The 23,265-nt window shown below is 35.4% G+C and overlaps 1 protein-coding gene across 2 annotated transcripts in view; it reads left to right on the forward strand.

Moving 5' to 3' along the window:
• The window catches only part of ttll7 (tubulin tyrosine ligase like 7), a 132,946-nt gene that overhangs the window by 99,012 nt on the left and 10,669 nt on the right, over window positions 1-23,265 (forward strand). The window contains exons 15-19 of one of the 2 annotated variants that reach the window (XM_031899718.1): window positions 654-840; window positions 1,925-2,205; window positions 3,430-3,567; window positions 6,740-6,820; window positions 14,700-14,860. In XM_031899718.1, coding sequence (XP_031755578.1) covers window positions 654-840; window positions 1,925-2,205; window positions 3,430-3,567; window positions 6,740-6,820; window positions 14,700-14,860 — 848 coding nt within the window. 2 annotated transcript variants of the gene reach the window in all.

A 23,265-nucleotide genomic window follows, 5' to 3' on the forward strand; every position in this document is an offset into this window, starting at 1 on the left:
TTACTGTAATTATTGCACATAAAAGCCCTTCATATGTGTTATATTTGTGGCTTTCCAGTTCTACAGCATTCCCAGAACTGGCAAAACCAAACCTGTCCTCCCTCAAGGGCACATCTTCTATCTTGATAAGTTGGGATAGTATACCAGTTGTAGCACTGCAGATTGCATATCTAAAAGTCACTCATTATTCAAAAGATACTACGGAGAAGTTAGAAGAAGTGTCTTCAGTTTGTTTTTCTTTATAGGAAAACATCTAGATGTATATATCAAGATCCTCATTGTTGCAACAACACAGTTAGAATGTGCGCATGGAGCAGAGGCTCCTGGCAAAAATGAAATGTATTCTCTAGCTAGTGTGATCATTTGTAATGCAATCAACATATGTTTGCAATTGTGCTAATTACTTTCATTATTCTTAGCTCAGAAGTGAGGGAGTTATGTTTAAATCAGGGAGATTGAAGTCCTTTAAAGTGCCACCTTTGTGTTTTTCAGCCCACTGGAAAGCAAAATTGTTCCCATGTTGCTGTTTTTACATCTCCCAGCATCCCAAGGCAGTCAGCTAGTCACAGGCTGTCTACCCATGGGTTTTGTGCATTATGCAGGAGTCACACTTTTCTGCTGCTTTCACTTAATGAAAACCTTCTCTATTGCAGACACTTTCATCCATGCCAGAAAGTACACAGACCTTGAAGAAACTAAAGAATTACAGCAGCCACAGCAGCAGTAACAGCACTGGCAGCAGCTCTGACACAGAGGAGGAGGAAGATGAAAAAGAGAGGAAAGAGAAAAAAGTTTCATATGATCTTGAAGAACATAAGTACAAATCACTGGAAAGGTCTAGTACGTTCACTTACTATGACACTATCACAAACAAAGATCAGTTTAGGACACACACTTTGTATAAATATTTAGATTGCTGCAAGGGTTATTAAAATATATTTGACATAAAAGGCTTTAAGTGTATATTATTGTTTCTTTTACTCTGCCCAGGATCTTAATGGCCATTCTAGTGAACTGTACCATTTGTAAATTCATTTATTACTGTCATTGAGCATAAAACAAGCAGAGTTACCAGTGGTAATGTTTAAACACAAATATGGTGAATCATGCAAGTCACTTGTTTTGTTTAATTTAGGATTACCTTTTTATTAGTTTATAAAGAAACTGGTTTGTAGCTAGATATAAAGGAGTAGTTTTTAGTTAGGCAGGTTGATAACTCAGTGTAAGTCAGGCATCGTGCACACACTGCTTATAATTTCCACAATTACTAATTGTGGTACCCATAGCAACCAGATTAGAAATTCAGTTGTATTTTCTAACGTGTACAAAACGTGTAAAAAGTCATCCAAACCTGCGGTTGCAATGGGTACCTATTTTGGTGCATTTGTGGTGAGGTGGGGAAACCCTTCATTCTCTAGCATACCTGGTAATGAAGGTTGACAAATAAATATTGCTAGCTATGTGATAATCATACAAATCAGCAAGTTCCAACCCACTCTCTTAGTTTCCTTGGTGTGGGTGACTATAGTAAAAATATACTGTGGTTCCCTTATGATGACACTCTCACTTTTGGTTCCTTACTGCCTACGTTCAAGGCAGAACCCTGAATTCTGAAGTCTTATGGCCAGGCTCTACATTTCCCCCATTGGCAGTAATATAAACTCAGCTGCCCCCCATCGTGTGTGATTGCCAGGGTTGTGCAGCCCTTCAGCTGTTGCAATAGCATTTTATGACACATGAAGCTGCTTGGGCAGAGATTGGAGGTGCTTGCAATTGTCACTGACTGTTTTGCTACAAATCTGGATACCACTAAAGATAACCGATGATTTTTTGCCTTGCACAAAGAAAAACATGGCTGCTTTATGGGTAGTTATGTTAAGGCTGTGTGTAATTTTTTGCTTTTTCCTTATATATATATATTTAGGTAGAATACACTGGAAACCTCCTCTTAAAGCAGCTAGACCATTTTCCAACTCATCTTCCCCTTCATCTGCTGCTTCTATGAGACGCTCTGTAAGCTGCCCACGTTCCATAACTGCATTAAATACACAGTCGCCAACTACTGACCAGCGACCCTTCTCCTCAAGAATATCTTCAACTATCACAAGACCTTTATCAGGCAACAGAACAAATTCTTTAAATCGCAGCTCTTCATCAAATAGAGTGCCTCAATCCGGTACTTCTGGCAGTGTCTATCCGTCAATAGTGAGTTCTCTGCCAGTATTGTATGTAATGTGTTAAGAATAAATGCATCTCTTTAATTACATTCTAACTTTGCAATTAAGTATTCCAAGTGAAAAGAATGGGGAAGTCATGCTTGGAGAGAGCCTCAGGTAAAGATAAAAATAAAAGCACTTATTGCACAGTCTAAGGGAGAATATTGCTGCAAATTTGTTTTTGGCAATACTTGCAAGAGAATGTCTTGAATCTGATCAGGCATTTTATAGTAGGGTTTGGGAAAGCGAAAATAAAAAAATAGTTTTATTGTTTTACCGTTCTAAATGTGCAGTTCACAGCATGGATGATTAGAGCCCATTGTTGCTCTGTGGGTGCTTTTGTGTTAGCCATGGCAATGGGGAGGAAAATGTACAGAAAGGAAATGTAGTGTTTTTTATACTTTGGATAGCAGCTATGTATGTAAATGAGTATGCCCCTATTACATTTTACTGTGTATTGGGGTTTAAGACATTTTCAGGCAAAATTAATCCTTCTTATCTGTCTTGAAAGCGAGCATCAGTAGCAATAAATGTGACTTTATCGGTAAGCCAATTCTTCCAAGTTTTTCCAGTATTCCATCCATCATTCTAATTAGCGTGTATCTGTATTAGTGCTCAGAAGGTTAGTCACTTTTGTGGGGTGATAAGATTCCTATTATAACAAGAGCTGGTGAATATGAGTTTGCTTGTTTGCTTTATTTAATGATATTTTATCTTTTCATGTCTTTGCACTCAAGGTCCTTGCATTAGTTACAGTTTAAATGCTTTTTATGTACTCCAGTATCATATGAGTTAAATCTGGCGTGAAAACGAAAAACTTTATTTGGCTCTTTAAAATATATACATCATATATAGTTTTACAGCTGACATGGAATTTAAACCCCATCATGCAGCAAGAATGCATGATCATCTCTCTCTCTCACCAGCTCACCTAATTCATTGAACTGCAAAATGTAGTTTTAGGGAAGCACAAAAAATAGCTTTGGCAAATAATGCTGATTGCATGAAAATGTATTATTTTGCTGTCAAAAATCCAAACTGTCTCTGCTTTAGTGGCAGATTAAATATTTATTTTGCTATTTGATAATGCGCTAGAAAAGAGGCATTTTCTGTTGCATTTAAATTTAGGAAAATGTGCTTTTCATTTAAAGAAAAAAAGTTAAAAGTGCAGAGATTTTTGCCTTATAGCTTTTTGTTTTGTTCTGCTGTGCAGAGTGAGTCTAGGTTAGATCATTTAACAAAGGAACAAGAAGAGGAGCTCACAAAGCAGACCTTATATGCTCTCCGAGACATGAGAATCAGGATTCCAGGAAAAGGAGTGGAAGAAATAACACATTCTCATATAGATGAAGTAAGTGTCTGTTACCTTCACTTGCACTGGAAGAACCTGGAAGTCAAACAGCCTTATGCCTTAATTCAAATAAATGTAATTATATTGTCTTGGTAGTTGCCCTTGAAATGCACAATATGCTCAACGTTTTCTTTGCCAATTGGAGATGAATGCATGTTAATGCATATTCTACATTTAGTTTTCATTCTGTTGTGGAAGTATTATGCTTGTTAAGGGCAGTGGCGCACATAGAACACATTGACACAGCTTCTTGTAATGGGTATCAACAAAGCCTGATATGTGAATGGGAAGCTCTACAGGCCACCTAGTACCTTCAATTATCTATTCAGCACATAGCTAGTAGACACTTATTTGAGCACCCATTCAGGATGACTTGTGGCATTTTAAATTGAAGTAGTGGCTGTGTGATCTAGTGTACCTAAATAGATTGTAGTGTTTCCTAGTTGTTTCTTAGAAAAGAAAAGAGTTTGTTTTAGTTTTGCTGGTTTATTTAATATAAAAAGTCATATTATATAGAACAGTTAAGGATGTGCTTCTTAAAATTCTTTGTACATGTTCAGTTTCTGCTGCTTTTGTTTTTTGTGAAGATAATAAACTGTTTACCTACTTTATGATAAAATGACCTAATTGTGACCTGTTTTATGCCTGCATAACATACTCAGTTGCATTGAATATCTGTTCTTGCCAGCAAATGGATAAATCTATACTTTCAGCACTTGATCACTCTACAGCTTGCATAGATTATAGATTGGCAAACTGTGGGTTTGCACTTTAGTCAAGTTGTAAATTTGTGGTAAATACTTATTTTCTTTACTAGACTTTATTGTAACTGATTGGCTAAAACAATAAATATTTTGTTCATCTTAATTTTTAATATTGTTATTGTATAAGAGAATCATAAAAGAAAACATTAAACCTAATATTTTTGTAAAACAACCTATACAGACCATGTCTTAGTGACCAAATACAGAAGTTAATGTTACCATCAAACCACCAGATTTTGATGTGGGGTGTTTGCATCAAGTGCTCCTGTATCACATGCATGTGCATAATGAGTGAACGGGGAGTCTTGCTTATTATGTGCATGCATGCTAAATAACCTGGCTGGCCACACTGGGAGCTCCCTCCCGGTGCAGGCGGCCCAGCACCGGTAGGCACTGTCTTTTTTTAAAAAAATATATAGTTTCCCTCAACCGGCTCTGTAAGCCTGGACCTCTGGTGCATGATAGCATGATAGGTACCCTTTAAGTTATATGCACACATGAGGCTCTTACTATGCGACCTCTGCATTCTAGATGTGCCAATAAAGTGGATACTGATTCCCCATGTAGCCATACACATAGGAACAATTCATAATAACAGAAAAGTAGGACAATGCCAATTTGTCGGAAAAAACATGGAAATGACTTCTAGGGTGAAGCAACTCCACTGCACAAGAGCTTGCAGTATAATTGCAGTTCAACCAAAATGATGTAGGGCTGTACTTAAATGGATCTGTTTTCAGCAAGCTGTATTTGTGATATGCAGATGGAAGGAGGATCTTCGGATGAGTTTTTGCTGGGTCTTGATGAAAATGTCTACTTTTTGACCTAGTCTTGGATTTTTACATAGGTATTCATCAAACCAGCCTAATCTTTGTTAAATATGAATCTAAATCTTAACATGTGTATGTAAAGCTCAGTTGTTCATAACAGAATTTCAGCCTCATTAAGAATTAAGATATTGTTTTTAGCTTTATGCTTAAGCATGGGAAGCTCCAAACAAGGATCTAGGTTTGGCATGGCTGAATGCTAAGGGGTTTTCAAGATCTAAATCATGCAAGGAATGTTTACATATACTTGAATCCCAGACCATATTCCTTAATCAATACATCCTTCTTTTTATCTGTATAATGGGCCAGTGGGTTCAAGAACAGAAGCAAGGACACATATTTTTCTGAGCAGATGGCAGGAAAAAAATCAGATGTAGATAAAAGTAGGTCTGTATTAACAGGATGCAAGAATTTTGGCTGTATTTGAGAGTTAACTATTTTTAGAAATTAGAAGTAATAAAACAGTTGTTTTTCAGGTAAAGCTTGCATGAATTGCTTCTATTTTGAGTAATGGAGTCAGTAGTAAAGTGTAAGAACACAAATACAGACATTCATGAGATTGTATTTGTCTTAATATATTCAGATATGCCAGGACTGCTGCATAAGGCAATTGTGCTGCTTCTGCAGTTTTAGGCAAAACTGGGACCTTGATAATTAAGTTCAAATGAACCAAATGGAATTTCTTCTGAAAAAACAAAGCTGCTTTTATTACAGTTTGTTACAACTGCCGGTGTTTGATCCATGCAGTTCCATTGTGCAGAAAATCTTTAGAAACAGCATGAACATTAGCAGAGGTTGATGCACACAAACTTCTCATTTGGTTGCTACCATGTTGTACTAACTATTACTCAGATTTTTAAGAGCCATATACTTTCTAGCAAAAGATTTACACACATTTTCCCATAACCTCTGGCCATTCTCTAAAGAACTTAAAAAAAAACCCCTCTCAGCGGGCATCTAGACATTTCTACCACTATGATCAAGTAACCTACCAAATGGACGTGGAAAAAGTATTTTCTTAGTTTACAGCTCTGGTGGAAATGGACCTTGGAGACCATTTACATAGTAGGTAAAATTTGCTCAATATGAATGTTTCCCTGGCAGCCTTTAATGTCTGAAAAATGACTAGCAGCACAGTCCAACAAACTTAGAGTGAAACCCTTTACTTCTACAGGGACCTGTAATGCATTGCTGAGCGCCTCAAGCAATAAACAGTTTAACACTTGCAATTTGCCTACGGAAACAGCAGCCTATAAAATAGCAAATAGTAATCAACACAACTCAAGACCTTAACTGGACCAGAAGGTTTATTTCGCATTGCTATCCACATGCTATTGCAAAGTGCTGTTACTTTTTCTTACAAATATTTCTAATCTTAGTCATTCTGGAATGATTAGATAACACCTGCAGTCAATATATCTATTTTAAAAAATGGCACATCGAAGGCATGCCAGTGCTGCCATTGCTTAGCTCAGAGACAAGTACACCTGTATGGAATAGATAGTAGTTTGCTCAAATGGAAAAAAAAGAAATCCTGTTCTTTATCCTATTTTAATATCTTCGTTCATTTCTGCTTTACAGATAATGGATAACTGGACATACCACAAATCAAAAGTTGCTTCCTATTGGTTAATAAAGCTGGATTCTGTAAAGCAGCGAAAGGTAATAATGATTTAATTTTAGCAATGTTTATATCGCTTTTCTGGTTAAACATTGTACATTAATCGTAATAAACCCAGAAAATAAGCCATTGTGCAATATCTTCAATATTCAATATGTAGTCTGGTAGCGGGTACAGCACAGCTTCGCAGTTTGCATTCTTTGCATTTAAATACCAAATAATAATAACTAAAATCATGCTAACACTAAATAGATTTAAAAATATAAATGCTCAGCATTTTTCATCTACAGTTTGATATGGAAAACATTCATCTTTGGTGTTGGCGCATTGAACAAAGCATTTTTCTTTTTATAGAAAGCATGAGTTAATTATAGAAAAATATTATTTGCCAAAATATATATTTTTGTGATATGGGATGCCCCGAATCCGTCTTTCAAAAAATCTGGATATTTGGCTGAATTCCCATACTGAACTGTGACTGAATGCTTTTCAAATTCTTCCTATAGCACTGTAGATTTTGCTGCTATATAAATAAAATATTATAGTAAATTATTAAGGGACCAGAAAATACTGGTTGCTTTCATTTAGCAGAGGTCATTTAAGTATCCAAAAAGCAGAATGTTCTGTGCAGAAGTTGGAATTTATTTTAAATAAATATTTACCTACATGCTGCTGTACCACATCACATGAAATAGCATTAGTGATATCCCCTGCGGTTATATTATTTAAAAAGTATTTGTCCTTTCACAAGGCTTTTTAGCTCAGAGGTCATTCACACTGTTTCAGGGATAAAGCTGGGTTTTATTTGCACAAATGGATTCTTGCTGGCTTACAAAAAAAATCTCTCCTTACTAACTATTCACTTTGTTAAAAAAAAAAATCAAATGTTTTCTGCTGCCATTATGTTATTGCAATTTTATTTCACTTAAATGAATTTGAAGCAATGAGATTCTCAAGCTGATTCCACGGTAAGATGAAAGAGCTGAGAGGCAGCGACCCTGTAAAAAGAGGCTTACATTCATAGTGTCTTTTACATCCCATAATGGATGAGCGCGGATACCTACTGGCTAAGGCACATTACAAAAATGTGGAAAATGCATGATCTAAATAATAGTTGGTCAAAGAATACGCATTTCAACAAGACACGAAGATATGACATTTTAACTGATAAGCAGAAATGACATGTCGGGGCTTTGGTTCTCTATTATTTAAAATTAATCTTTAGTTCACTTGCTTTTACATATACATAAGACTGCAAGATTAAACTATTATTTAAAGGGAAACTATGAGATATATATATTTTACTTGCATTTATAGTTATGGGATTTATTATCCTGAAACCATTATTCAAAAATCTTCACAGAATCTTTTTTAAAGGAACCACACAGATAATGCAATAGCTATATGGCTAATTTTTTTTTTTTTTTCAAAGGAAAAATTGCACCAACCCTGGCAAAAGTGAATGCAGTGCCACCATTTTACTTACCTTTTTTAGATGTCCCTCTTCAAGCTTAGGCCATACATGGGAAGATTTTAGCTACCGTTTCAGCTCTTTGAGTATGGGGTAATCCTAAGGCCTACCTGACCGATATCTGGAAAGATTGGCTCATTGATGCAGTCCTTACATAGTTACATAGTTACATAGTTACATAGTTACATAGTTACATAGGGTTGAAAAAAGACCATTGTCCATCAAGTTCAACCCATCCGAGTAAACCCAGCACACAACCTATACTACTTCAGTGATCTGTGTCATTGATGTTGTGATCTAATCATTTGGCCCGAAGGATCAGTCCCTCATGAAAGGCATATTGGGGAAAGAACCGCCTGTTTGGCAACATTGCCAAATGAATGTATGGCCAGCTTTAGACTTGCACATGTGTAGTGAAGCTAAATGTGCAGGTTTTAATGGGCATATTTGATGGTAAAAAAGCTACATATATTCATATTGGTGGCAAAACAGTCCTATTAAGTTTTTTAAAATGTAATTCATATATAATACATTTCCACTGTAGTTACTACCATGAAGTAATAGTGAGTAGGTAGCATGTTATACTTGTGTCTGGGTGACAGTTCCTCTGGGTACTACAGTTTTCTGCCACATTTAAAAAACCTGTAGGGAGGTTCTGGTTCTGTTCACAACTGAGAACTTTGATTGTAAGTTTTATTGGGTACGGGAGGCAGGAATTGATGTGAATTACAAAACATTTCTGTAGTCAGCTCCTTGTAAATAAAAAGATAAATATGATAATACTAATCATTGCAACGATAATACTGTTTAGTTAGGACAATTGATATTAAATGCATTTCACTATCCTGGAAAAAGAGGTAGAAACTGATCTGAGCCATAAAGCAGGTTATCGGATCTTGCCACAAGCAGCAACAAACAAACTTTGTATGTGTGATCTATGCTAGCATATCCTACTACTGTCTTGTATAAATATTGAATGGGCTGCAGCTGGAGAAGTTATTCTATTGAGGGGCTGCCAGTTGGATTAAGTGAAAATTGACAAGAGCTATGAAAAAAAAAAATCTGTAAGCCCACACTTTCCCTTGAGTGCCTCTGTGCCTGAAAGGCTCTCCTTTATCTAGAATGTTCCAGACATCCCTAGAACAAAGTAAGTGTGGTTTTGGTGTTAAGTATAGGGCTTTTTTTCAATAGGAAATAATCAGAAAGAAAATTAAAAGCATGCCCTGCACAACAAAATTATAATTGAAGAAAAAAAAATAATTTGAGAATACAAAGAAAATAAGGGAATATTCAAAGAATAGAAATGGAAATATAAAACATTTGCAGTGTATGCTAATTGCAAAATACTTATTAAAATATAATCATGGAATCAAGAGGTTTTTTGGGACTGATTGCATGTTAATTTGATTTGAACCGAAACGGTACTCCATGCCACATAAGGCAGCTGGTCTCACTGCCATGTGCTTTTGGCAGTACAAGACATACACAAGATGGCAATTATTTCAGTTAGGAATTATTTCAGTTTCCAAGATAAGGCCTGGCTTCTCATTTCTGAACTGATGGTTCCTTTTATCGATGGCTGTGTGTTTACTAAGCTAAAGATTTTCCACTCCTTTTGTTTTGTTAGACAGGCTCTGCTTTGTAAAGACAGATGCATCCCCGCTGCTAAATCCAAAAAGTGCTTTCGTTTCTTGACAAATAGTCACTTTCACTTTGCAAGACAATACAGGGCTAAGAAATGCATTCGATTCAAGTTTGATACTTATACCTAGATAACAATGATCACCTAGAAGTAGGATTCATAATAATCTCAGTATAGCCATTGTCATTCCCCAGCTCCCCCTTTGACTGAAGTTTAATATGCACTTCTGGTTTCCATGCACACTAGTTCTGTACTGCAATATTATATATCAAAACTGAATGAAGGTAAATAAAAAGATCATTAGGAACGTATCTATATATCCCTATTGTCCTTGTCACAGAAAGCCTTCATTGTAGAAAAATATCCTTCAGCCTGGTTGCCATGGTAAGCTTATGAGCTTTTATGAGTTATTGCATTTTCCCTTCAGTACCTGAAAACCTGTCACCCCTTCCTCATCAAGCTCTCATCAAGTTATTGCAAACTGGTATAACAAGCTCAGTAGTCGTACTCAGGGCATATTCCTCCAACCAAAACTTTTTTCTAGAAGTACAGTGACAATGGTAAAATCATTTACCAAGACCTGCCTCTAATTTCTGTCCATGTGGCATGTCTTCCAAGATTGCTCATTTTCTTCCACCCTTGGATCATTTAGACATTTTGACATTTGTGCCATATTTTCATTTGTAATAATGTGCTTGCCAGCCACAGTGTATTGGTGTATTTCCAACCCCTATGGTTTTTCTAAATCAGTGAGCCCTGTTAAAAAAATAAATGATTGGAACAAAATGCACACTTGACTGAAATGACAGCACAGTTGCCAGATATCCCTAATTTCCATGGACATAACCAGTCAATTTATATTTTGAGAAATATTCGGGACGTTACAACTGGCCTACTGAACATTATTCATTCAAATTTCCCGTGGCAAGAAATTCGTTTTTAGTTTCTGCATTTCCTCTGGAAGCGATAATTATTAAAAGGGGTGCTATAATCAAATGAAGTTAATATAATAATAGCATATTATGTGCAGTACCTGTGGTACACTATACTTCTTGAAATCTAATGTCATGTACTGGTTTGAAGGCAAAGTGTCCCTAAAAATGCTTTACAATAATACCAGTGCAGCTTTGTCTTGAGCATTAACCAAATATAATCCAAAAACAGCTCTGAATACAGGATCATGGAATAGTAACACCATTTTAACAGTAATTGTACTTGTCCTCTCATTGCCATTCATAATTAATCCTAGTATTCTTCTATTGTAGATGCATTTTTTTGCGCATATTTTATATTTTAAAATTGGTTATTTCCTTCTATGTGCTAGGCCTTCAAAATGGTGAGCTCTTTGACTTTATAGATACATTTTGGTTAGTTTTTAATTTTAAAGTGTCCAGTAGGTGCTGTATTTTCGGTGACTGTAAAAGTCACTTCATGTAATGTTTAAGTACCAATATTAGCTTATTAAAGCTTTGCCATATTTTATTGGCATATTGTTTTCTTGGAACTGCCAGTGGACTATTTTTATTTATGAAATCATATGCCAGGGTAGTAAACTGGCCGAATTCCAAAAGGTACAGATCTGTCTGGTTTGTGTGAGCAATGAATAAAACACACCACATTAGGCAGCTGACCAAATTTGACCCTGAAGGAGAGATTATAGTTGAGAGCCCAAACACAGTATTAATCTGCAGCCAAATAAAATAAGCAACTGTCAAATCAATGCAAACAAAAATCTGTACTTCTGGTGTGTGCTGTTAAGCCCTTTTCCTTCACTTAAGTTTTAAAGTATTGATAATACCCTAGTGTTATAAGCAGGGATTATTACAGTCCAGTTTCTCAACATCAGGATTTTGCCTTAACTAATTAGAGTATTTACAGTGGGAAATCTAGATGTCTTTTTGACACATTGCAGAAGGAAATCATTAAATAAGGCAATTTCTCTTCTTTTTACTTATAACAATTATTCCTTGCTATAATTAGAGTGTTGTGACCTTCTCTGAGGTTTATCATTTGGGATTGTAAAGTTAGGAATACCATCAATATTGAATTAAGTTAAAGTTGTTTTTATAGACATAAATTAGTAGACTATTGAGAAAAAGAGACTGAAGAAAAAAAACTGTCACATGGGACCGCTCTATGAATGGTTTAGCTCTTTACCAAATATTAATGCTAAGAAATATATCAGAAATTCCTCTAAATTGAAAATACTTTGAAAGTACTGTCAGCAAGTAAACACTCTTTCACACAGTATAGGACACTTTAAGATATTAACATAATAAAGACTTGAATTATGACATCTGAATTATCTTTCTTACCATAAGGGGCTCATTTATTATTGCTTGTAAAAAGTGGTACGATTGGTAAAACTTTTTGGAACCTTTTACTTTTAACAATTTATTTTCCTCAAAGATAATTATCTGAATCTTTTAACCCTGCATTGAATACCCATTGGGGAGTTAGGATTTGGACAGGTGATAGTACAAAACTCTACATCCTATAGAGGGGCTCAAAGCAGTGGAACATATTTAGATTAATTGACACCGGTATTGAGTTTGACAAATGTGTCAGCTTGTTAAAGGGGTGGTTCACCTTTACGTTAATTTTTATAATGTGTCCTATTCCTAGCAACTTTCTAATTGGTCTTCATTATTTATTTTTATATAGTTTGGGAATTATTTGCCTTCCACTTATACAATTGCTTTGTGATGTTACAATTTTATCATTACTGTTATATTGTATTACTTATCTTTCTAATCAGTTCCTTTCCTATTCATGTTCCAGGCTCTCATTTAAAGGAAAACTATACCCCCACAATGAATATCTAACCCACACATAGTTTATATCATGTTAAGTGACCTATTAAAGAATCTCAGCAAACTGGAATATATATATCAGTAAATATTGCCCTTTTATATCTTTTGCCTTGATCCATCATTTAATGATGGTCTGTTTGCTCCCTCAGAGATCACATGGCCAGAAATAATGCAGCTCTAGAGCTGGCCGTATACGCACTGATATTACTGATTGTACAAAAACCTAGTTTTGTATAATATTTGCTGCGTGTATGGCGGATTGATGAGGTGACCGATATTGCAAAGGCTGCGGATATCAGTTGCCTCGTTGGTAAAAAGATTTTGATTGTATCCTGTATGCTTTACACCACCTGTGTCTCTCCAGGGACCACTCCACTTCCAGTAATCCAAACCAGCCTGGACAATTAGTTATAGAACATACCATTCATACATACTTTAAATCTATAATACATTGAATTCACCTCTATTTATAGAATTGCCCCATCTCTGAAATCACAAAGGGGGCAGGGCAGGCGCGCCTATAAATAGAGTACTGTGTACTCCTACACCAGTGGTTCACAAGCTGGACCCTTGTAGGGGAACCCAGCCTGAAGAATCATTACAGTTAGATAGGGGAGAAGCTTGTTTGCTCCCCAGGATACTCCTGATTAATCAAGGTTAGATTTAGGCTGAAGTCCTGTTATTTTTAGCACAATTGTCTTCATATATTTTTAACTAAATTTTTTAAAAAACCACATGGATAGTCAATTCTAGCATGATACATGGCCAGCTTGGAAGATCAGTTTCATAAAAATAAGTTCAAAGGAAGAATCTTTGCAACCAGCATCCTAGGACTTTTGTTGGAATCGTAACTTAATAACACTATACAATATTTAGTCTTTTAATAATTTTTGGCTAATGTATGTTTTCTTTTTTACTGAAGAGGCAGAGTCTTTAAGCCTTTCAGTTGCTATTGAGCTGTGACTCTGTGCTTTCTATGCCAGCCATAAACTGGTTACAGTGCTAGACTTTCAGTTCAACAATAGCTAAAGGGCCTCAGGTATTATCTCTGTTCAGTTCCATTGATTTCAAAATGCTTTATATACAGTTGCAAAATCTAAACACAAACGTTTCCAGAACAGCTGCACTGCTGGATAATGTTTGCCTATTCCCAAGCATGGAAACTGTCAGAATTCAAAACAATTTACTGAATCTCCTGAGGCACTGGTTGCTTTTCCTGAGCTAAAAGATCTTTCTTTATATAGCCTCTCCCATTCATTATCTCCCTATTCTTGTTTCTTTTTCTCTACAGCCTGTTTCCCACCATTAACATAACCGAGCACAAAGCTACACCCACAAATGTTAATATTGCATAATGGCGCCACATTGGTGTGTCATCACCTAGAGAGTTCTTCTTCCCAGAAGCACTAATGTTTTAGGTCCTGGCTATTCCCCCGCTGTAGTTAAATCAGAAGTTCTTCCAGTATATACCCTATTTTTTTCCGCATGTTAGCTTTTATTTTTAAACACTATTTTATCATGGCAATAAAAAAACCCATTGTGTAGATTTATTGTTTTAAATGTAAATGGACAGCGTAAAGGCTTATTTTACAGAAGAATTACATGGTTGAACAGCCCAATTACTAACAAAACATGAATGCTGACAGTAATCTGTAAATGATGTGTAATCAGGACATTAAGGCATCATTACGGAGGGATGGAGATCGCATAGTTACTCAGCTATACTCAGGGGTGGTGACCCTAATTTATTTTACGGTATGTCGAGAAGAGCAAAAGGATTAATATTGTTCAGCAGAGAACAATTTATTCTTTGTTTCCAGTAAAATGTTTTTAATTTATAGTATGTGGCAATTAAATGCCAGGAGATTATTGAAAGAGAAGATTCATTTTTTTACCATTATTTCTGTGTCATGTAAAAAAGCCAGCTGGGTTAAGGGTTAGACAGAATGCTGTGTGCTTAAAGTGGTTTGATTTACCTGAAATGTCTCTTCCAGGTTTTGGATATAGTCAGAACAAACATTCGATCGGTTCTCCAGCGCATCTGGAAAGTATCTGACGTGGAATGTTTGCACATATATCGTAGTTTCAATCGTGTCTTTAACCGTCTGCTGTGGAATCACGGCCAAGGCCTGTGGAGCTGTTTCTCTAATTCAGGGTAGGAGCAACATCATGCCTTTAACATTGCTCTTTCTTAAATTCCTTTTTAGCAGGATGACAGAATTGTAAAATGTATTCAGTGTTTACATATTAAATATCAAGAGATCATGCATTTTTTAAATAGCTTATAAATGGTACTTTAAATTGTATATACACAACTGTTTTCAGTTGTATTATAAAAATGACTGATGGTTTGGTGCATATATTTGGCTCTGGTTCAGGATCATATTCTGCTCTGTTCTTAATGAAAAGTATGCAGCTGAAATGCTGCAGCTCACACAGAAATCTAATTTCCCTGACTGTAATATATTGTGAAGAACTGTGGTTCCTCAGAAATGAGATATACCTGAATTAAGCTGCTATTGAACAGGAAACTCTTAGAGATGAGATGGGAGTGTCAGACACAGAGGCGCTTTCAAGTTTTTAAGTAGCAAAGCAGTCAGACTCGTCTATTGCTTATTCTGCCTTTCATATGCCTTTCATAGGCCCACGGACATTTAACTTTTAAGGGTATGGTTTTATTATTACACAGAAAAAGGAAATCATTTTTAAAAATTTGATTTATTTGATTAAAATGGGATTTATGGGAGGTGGCCTTCCTGTACTTTGGAACTTTCTGGATAACGGGTTACCAGATAACAGGTCCCATACCTGTATTTATTATGTATAAGTGTGTAACTAAGGCCAGCACAATTGTATATTAAAGGAATACAGCATGTTTGTAAAATAATTTACTCCATTCTGAGTATATAAATGAATATGTGAACGTTGCATTATGTATTCCACAAAGGTTTTCCAGGTGCTCATATGAACATAGCAAAATGCAGAATTTGGGTGTAATTAATTTTTTGAAGAAAATAAACATTTATGTTTCATAAATTGTTGTCATCGAAATAAAACAGGTATTCAGACCCCACTGTTATTAGAGCAAATACTCAAATACAGAAATTACGATTGCGATTACAACTGTTCCAGGCTAGAAGTGCAAGACAGTGAGATCAAGAAAAGAAATGATTAAGTTACACCATGGCATATTGTTATGAAAGAGACAGATGTGCAAAAGTCTGTCAAAGCCATGCTGTCATCTACAGTGACCATACTAGTTTGGAGAGAATTTAGATGCCTGAATAATTACAAATCTACAGTGCATTGGGCACAGCAAGACTTGGCCACTACCAAGTTCAAAGCAGTTCCATCACCTCATCTAACAACTCTCAGAGTTCCTTTATTTTTTTAGTTTTTGCACCAGTGTATTTCATCTGCAAAAGAAATGCTTGTTGCTTCCATTCATTGGAAGCCTTAGGCATAGAGGCGGGGCAGACAATAACTTTAGCTTTCCATTCAGCACTACCTAGATGTCACTGCACATCTCACTTTCCCCCTTCCCTCCTCCTCATCTAACTGTGTAGCCAGTGCATGGGCATGGGCATCTGGTCCCCCATTCAGGCACATAAACAAGATTTTGGCATGATACAAAGCTTGCCTTCATAACAGTGTCCACAAAATGGTGCCTGCCTGCTTGCTTTGATTGAGTAATTCCAAGACGGAAGGAAACAACATTTATATTATTTATATAGAGTAAGTAAAGTTTATTTTGCTCAACTAACAATAAAGAAAATAATTTGGAGTTATTTCATAGGGTGACAGGTTCCCTTTAAAGAAAAGTTACTGCCATTCCTACATCTACTGTTAATTTATGTTTTGGTAGTGGTACAAATGTAATGGTAATGCAAGCATAGGAGCTAGGCCTAGGTGTGTGGAGGGCACAGGCTTCTTTTTTTATGCAAACACAACCTACACAGTACTAGGGAGAATCATATCCAAAACTCTCCAAAGAACAACAATGCACATGTACATTTACATTTGACAAATGATAAATTCCTTAAACAGTCATAGAAACATTGAAATTCTGCTACAGTTGAATAATTGCATATATATGCTTCACCTTCAGAACTGTCCCCTAATCAATGGAAGCTCTGTATTGAAATGCATTGTTCTTGGGCTTCCATTCTAACATCCTCCCTTTTTAATATACACTATTTCAGCAATAAGTAATGGATAAGCAATCCCACAATAAGCCTGCCTTCACTATAAAGAAGCTATTTCTTTGCCTTTGGTATAATCTCTTTTCCTCTGATTTCTGTGTACTTGGATAAGAAAGCTCCTTTCAGGGAATTTATGCTCTCCAAAGAACAGGTCATATGGAAATACTTTTATAAAATCTTTCTCTTGCCAACTTTGTTTTTGATGTGCACAGTTGCAATATTGTGGTTTGTTTTAACAAAATTCTAAAAATAAGTCAATAGGGACAACATTTCTTCTTTAATACTAAAGGAGTGCTTGTGTATGCAGTCATTAATTTCTTTAATAAACAGGCTGATCTTTTAAAAAAAAAAAAAAAAAAAATAGTGCATGCTGCTTACTAGCAACAAATATTTGGCCATTGATATATAATTGCTCCTAATGCACTTCCATACTGATAAATCTTACGTTGGGACACATACTGCAACCTGGAATTCTAGTTAAAAAGGCCATTGCATTGTGGGTAATGAATAGGGCTTGCGTGCTTTTAAGTGGTTAGTATTTGCATAAGTACATTATTATTAACAAGGTAAGCTAGTAAGTTGTGAAATTTGGAACTAGTATTTATTAAAACATATTTAAATCCTCCAAAACTATTGCCGGCCAAATGTCTCCAGCCAACTCTTTTGCACTGCACTTGATTAACTAATCCATCTTATCTGTAACCTTTAATAAGCAATTGTAAATGTTTCTATTGGTTCTTCCTGTCTGTCTTATACCATTATCCAGGTCCTTATAATCATGCCCATTCATTTACAGTACATATTTGTCTTAAGCTTTCTCATGTAACTCTCTGTTATTTTATGTTACTTTATTTTAAAGATTACTTCTTACTCTGAAAAAAATACATCTATATATATATTGAATAAAGCCTGAATAAAGCCTCACATTTATTCATCTACACCTTTGTGATTTTTCATATGAAAACCCTGCGTGTGCTGTCAATCCCACCCTAAGTATATATATATTTATATACAATTGAATGCAAAAGTTTGGCCATCCTTTGCCAAATTACACATGCCGCAATTACTATTTTCTTTGTTTTAAAGTTTGTGAAATAAACTGTAACTGTGCATGGACATTTCCAAATATGTTGTTTTTAACACACATATTCCTGCAGTAGTTGTTTCCTACTTTTCACTTACATTTACTAAATATGTAATTTGGCAAGGGGCGCCCAAGTTGCTTTCAACTGTACACACATATATACAGTTCTGGAAATGTTCTTGGCTTGGGCATACATGAATGAGCTACATCAAGCAATTTGTGTACCATAAGGTTACTGTTATTTAAAGAGAACACATGGGCATGTAATCAAAATCAGCTAGTAAATGAAATATGGTATCGTGGGACTCTTGCCACTTGCATATGGACACTAAACAAAAAAAACCTGTATACACTATAACAACTGCAATAAATTAAAAATATCTAAATTCTTTTAAATCTTTTTGGGCCTCAGGCTATTAAGTCTCGAGACCCAACATTATATGCACATGGTAACTGCCCCTTTAGGGAGAGAGACAAACTTCAGATTCGAGAACTCCACATTATTAGATTGTATAGCTAAAGTAGAGAGAGTCGTAGCTAGAGAGATATTGTATTATAGTGGTTAAAATACTTTAGACTGAAATATAGAATGTGCTTGTGGCTACATTCTACCTGCAAATGGCAATGCAGGAGGAAAGGAATATAATATATGAATACATGGAAAGGCAAAGGGATAATTAAAGGTCTCTGTTAGTTTGTCAGAAATTCCAAGCCATTGTTACATTCATTGTTGACTCCATTCTGCTTGGTATTTGAGAGTCTCATCATCTATCCTGTTCAGATATATTTTCCATTATGGGAAAATGGCATGAGACAATTTTAATGCATTGTCTATGTTGTTTTGTACATGATGTAATGGTTCCTCTAGGCTGCATTTGTAGAAGAGAGAATTACAAAATGCTTTGAATGTGTCATATATTATTTTTCAAGACCTGAAATTTATTTTGCCCTCAGTCAGATCTGTCAGTGTTTGTTAGCACCTGCAAGGGTTGCTTCTAGGTACTCACCCACAGTAGGAACCGCACTATGAATATTGGTAGTTTGGTCCCACAGAAATAATATTGTACAGGTCCAAGTTAGTCAAAACATTTTACAAGGCTCCAGACTGGTTGTCATTTTATTGGAAACTGTCCAGCAAATGACCTTACTGTATGTACAACAGGCTTTATATTACAAAGCACTTGATGTGACTTTTCATTAAAATTAGTGTCTTTGTAGAGTGATTTGGCAAATATCAGCTTTCTTGGACATATTACAAAAAGTCCCTTTCTTTGTAGAAATGGAGAAATTGGAAAATACACAGCTATGATCTAAATGGAGATCATGAAGCATGAAGCCCATTTTAGGAACAGATAATTTCTTATAGCTTTAGTACAAAAATTTAAATCAAAATATACCCTTGGCAGTTCAGAAATATGAATACATTTATTCGAGAGGAACTTATTCAAGAGATATCAGCCAATGGAAATTATCTTCAGATTTTGAATATAAATAGAATAGAAGCATAGATAGTAATGTTTGCAGACAGAGAACTTTCTGACTGAAAATATGGGCCTATTTGTCTTTTTTTCGTAGCATTTTAATGAGAATCAACTCTTCTTAACTATATTTCACTTCGAATGGGTAAATGTCGAACTGATATAGTAATTCCTCAGAGAATGGCGCATTTTAATTACCAGAGAAAAGTGAGAGATATTTATTAAAGTGTCCTGGGAACTGATGATGAAAACTGAAGGGAAGATTTATCATTACTTGTCAGATCGATTACTAACGATTTGGGATTTATTAACAAAGAAAATGAATTTGAGCCAAATTAGCTTGATCTAATTTTAAATGGGCAACTTGGAAAGTGCATATACACTTCAATTCAATCACTATCATTATTGATATTCATTCAGTCAACATATTAATAATAAAATATTGCCCATAGTGTTCACTTATTTTGGGTGTCAGAGAAGAATAAATTCCTGAAGGCATGAACAATGATAAACACAGATTTTTAAAAGAAAATAATCAGTTTGGTGTATAGAATTGATGACCGGAAGTCCAGTTGGACTATTTTTTTGTAGAATTCCTACAGATTCAATACCTATTATATGCAGTGGGGAGATTATTTCTCATGTAGCATATTCAAGGGCTGGATTAAATTAAAATGTTGATGTCATACAGTGAGGATTACTTGACTGAAGGTCATAAAAATACTCTGGTGGGCCATATGTCACTTGTGGGCCTTCAAATAGACAGCCCTGCTGAAGGGAACCTTCAAGATTCAAATATGCCGTTCAGTGATTGATAAATCGGACTCCTACACTTTGCTTCGGCCAGCAACACCTTAATGCTACTGAAAAGTCCGGCAAGTGCCTGTCTAGATCTTATTGCGAACATAGTTCTCAGTCAGGTATTATATCAGTTGTGGTTAATTCTAAGGCAATAGCTAAATAACTTGAATTGCACACTATATTTATCCAGCATACATAGCTGCATTCATAATGCTTTATAGGAAGGAGCATGTGGGTTCTCAGTGACAACCTGAGGAAGGACAGGGAAAACCCCTAAAGTATTATGTTTGTGAATAAGGCACCTAATTAAAAGTTGGGCAACAAGTAATTTGTATTCATATCTTCAGTCAGATATATGGGTTTTTTTCATTTTACATTCTACTGACAACTGACACACTTTTGATGTGTTGTGGGATCAGACTAAGGTGGTTCACTATTCCATAGAACCTGGAATCCCCAAGCAATTTGTCCCTGCTGACACTGTTGTCATGCTGTGACATAAGCCGACGGCAGTGTATTTCCCATTCGAATGAATAGGAAGCCAGTGTCTTTGTTATCCATGCAGATACGTTTAATAACTACAGGGATGATTAACCTGGCTCCTACACTGATTTTACTCTGACTCACACTGTGCAGAAAGTCATAGTTTGCTTATCTGTAATGGTGTATTTATCGAGAAAAAAAGCACATTTTTGGTATATGCTATTTGTAATTAAATTCTGGTCTGAATGTCATGTTAAATGGAATTTTAACAGTTAATATATCCCACTGTATTTTAAACTGAATATATACATAAGTTCACAGAATATTTATTATTTACCAAATATTGGGCTTAGGACACCACTCAGAATTGCCTTACCTCACTTGTGTTTTCTGGCTTAAATTTCTTTATTACATTTTTCTATAATTCTTTTTAAATTCCATAATCAGATTCTTCCCAAAAGTATAAAGATAATTTGGAAAAAAAAATGTGATTGTGAAATTTAAAAGACAATTATAGAGAAAAAAGCAATTGATACCTTAGATGAGTATTTGAATAGTGTGCACTATACGATATGTGTTAGTAAGTAATAAATATGCCCCTGTTTCAACCGTTGCTTAAAATGAAAGTTTAGTTACTCTTGTGCATTAGAAAAATATAAGGATAAATATTTTCCTCCCAGGCTTGTTTTCTATAGCCTGCACAGAAATTCCTTGCGGCTCTTTCGGTAGCTGTACTTTCATGGCATAAGCAATGCTGTGTTTAGATTGAATTTAACATATTGACCTTTTATTTGTCTACCAGAGCCTTCTGTTTATAATTCTCTGCACTATGTCTGTCCTGCTCGTAATGCTGAACATTCTGCTGAACTCCAACCTCAAATGGTGCCATCTGTCTTTTTCATTCATCCAGTTGTCACCTTGCCAGTGTGCAGTTATTGTGCCCTAAACATGAAAGCCCAAGGTCAAATCACAGCGAGTTAGATGTATCTTTTAGGTTTTATCCTTTTTATCCCAAACCATCTGATACAATCTCAGCTGTATAACTAAGTTTTGCCAAATAGATATCATGTCCTTATGCTTCATAGTATTCCAGAAACAATAATGTACCGCAGTGAAACACAGTTATTAATAGGAAAGTATCTGAATATTCAGCAAACAAACCTATATAAAAATGTCTGGGTATATGTGGACATTTTGTAACTTATACTGCATATTTTAGCAAGGCATGTAACATTTATATTTGTACTTCAGTTTTTCTAGACAAGGGGCGCAATCTCTAGTAAATTAGGGAGCACACTACCTCTGTTTACTCACACTAACACACACACTCCCACACTTTGGCTTTTAGGGACACACATAAAATAAAACCTAGTTGTGCCACATAAATGGTGAGTAGGATGAAAAACATAAAACATTAAATAATGCTATGAATGTATGTATGTATGTATGTAGAAAAAAATGTCATTTGTTAATGTAATGTTATGATATTTAAAGGATAATGTATTTAAGTCAAAGTTTGCTCAGGCCTAGTAACCCATAGTAACCAATCAGATCTTGTTTTTTTCAAGCGATACATTGCTATGGGTAACTAGTCCAGTAGCAAACTTTGCACCTTTTATCAAATTACCCATTAAATATCATAGCACTATAACAACAACTTGCAGGATTTTTTCTGTATTATTAAAATATTGGATGTTTTATCCGTATAAGAATTTTATAGAAGTTTGCTGGCTGGAAAGAATCTTAATCCAGTCTATAGTATATGGTAAAGTATGCCTGCCAAAACACAGTAAACTAAACTTTTATATTTTACTTTCTGTTGAATGTAAAACCTGCAAGTTTAAAACTGCTCATAATTTAAAGGAATACTGTAATGGGAAAACATTTTTTTTTCCAAAACACATCAGTTACTAGAGCTTCTCCAGCAGAATCCTGCATTGAAATCTTTTTTTTTTATAAACACAAAGAAATTTCACATGGGGCTAGCCATATTCTTCCCATAATTTCCCAGGGTGTGACCTGTGCTCTGATAAACTTCAGTCACACAGAATAGAATTTTAAATGGTAGTGTGAATTATTTGCTATGTAAACAGTGTAATTTAGAAATAAAAAGTACACCATAAATGTCATGACAGTATCCTTTTAATGTATGAGACCTGTGTTACCGCCCCGATAGGCCCTATGGTTATAAGCCACTGGGCATAGTTACTACCTCCTTATAAGGTTAACTAGCAGATTAATTAAAGATCAAACTGGAGATTGCCAGGTTTGCTGAATACACTGGTGATTAAGACTAATTAGAATATGATGAACAACTTATTGAGAATGTCTGGGATAGGAGAAAAAGAGTTTTGATTAGAATTTACTAATATAAGCTGGCCATACATGTGGTCGCACAAAACATCGTCAGATCCGCCACACACCATTCAGGGCTGAATCGGCAGGTAAGGAGGTAGAAACAATAGGATTTCTACCTCCTTCTGCCGATTCAGCGCTGAAGGGAGATTTTGGT

Source organism: Xenopus tropicalis, chromosome 4 (genome assembly GCF_000004195.4).
Source record: "Xenopus tropicalis strain Nigerian chromosome 4, UCB_Xtro_10.0, whole genome shotgun sequence".
NCBI classification, from domain to species: Eukaryota; Metazoa; Chordata; class Amphibia; order Anura; family Pipidae; genus Xenopus; species Xenopus tropicalis.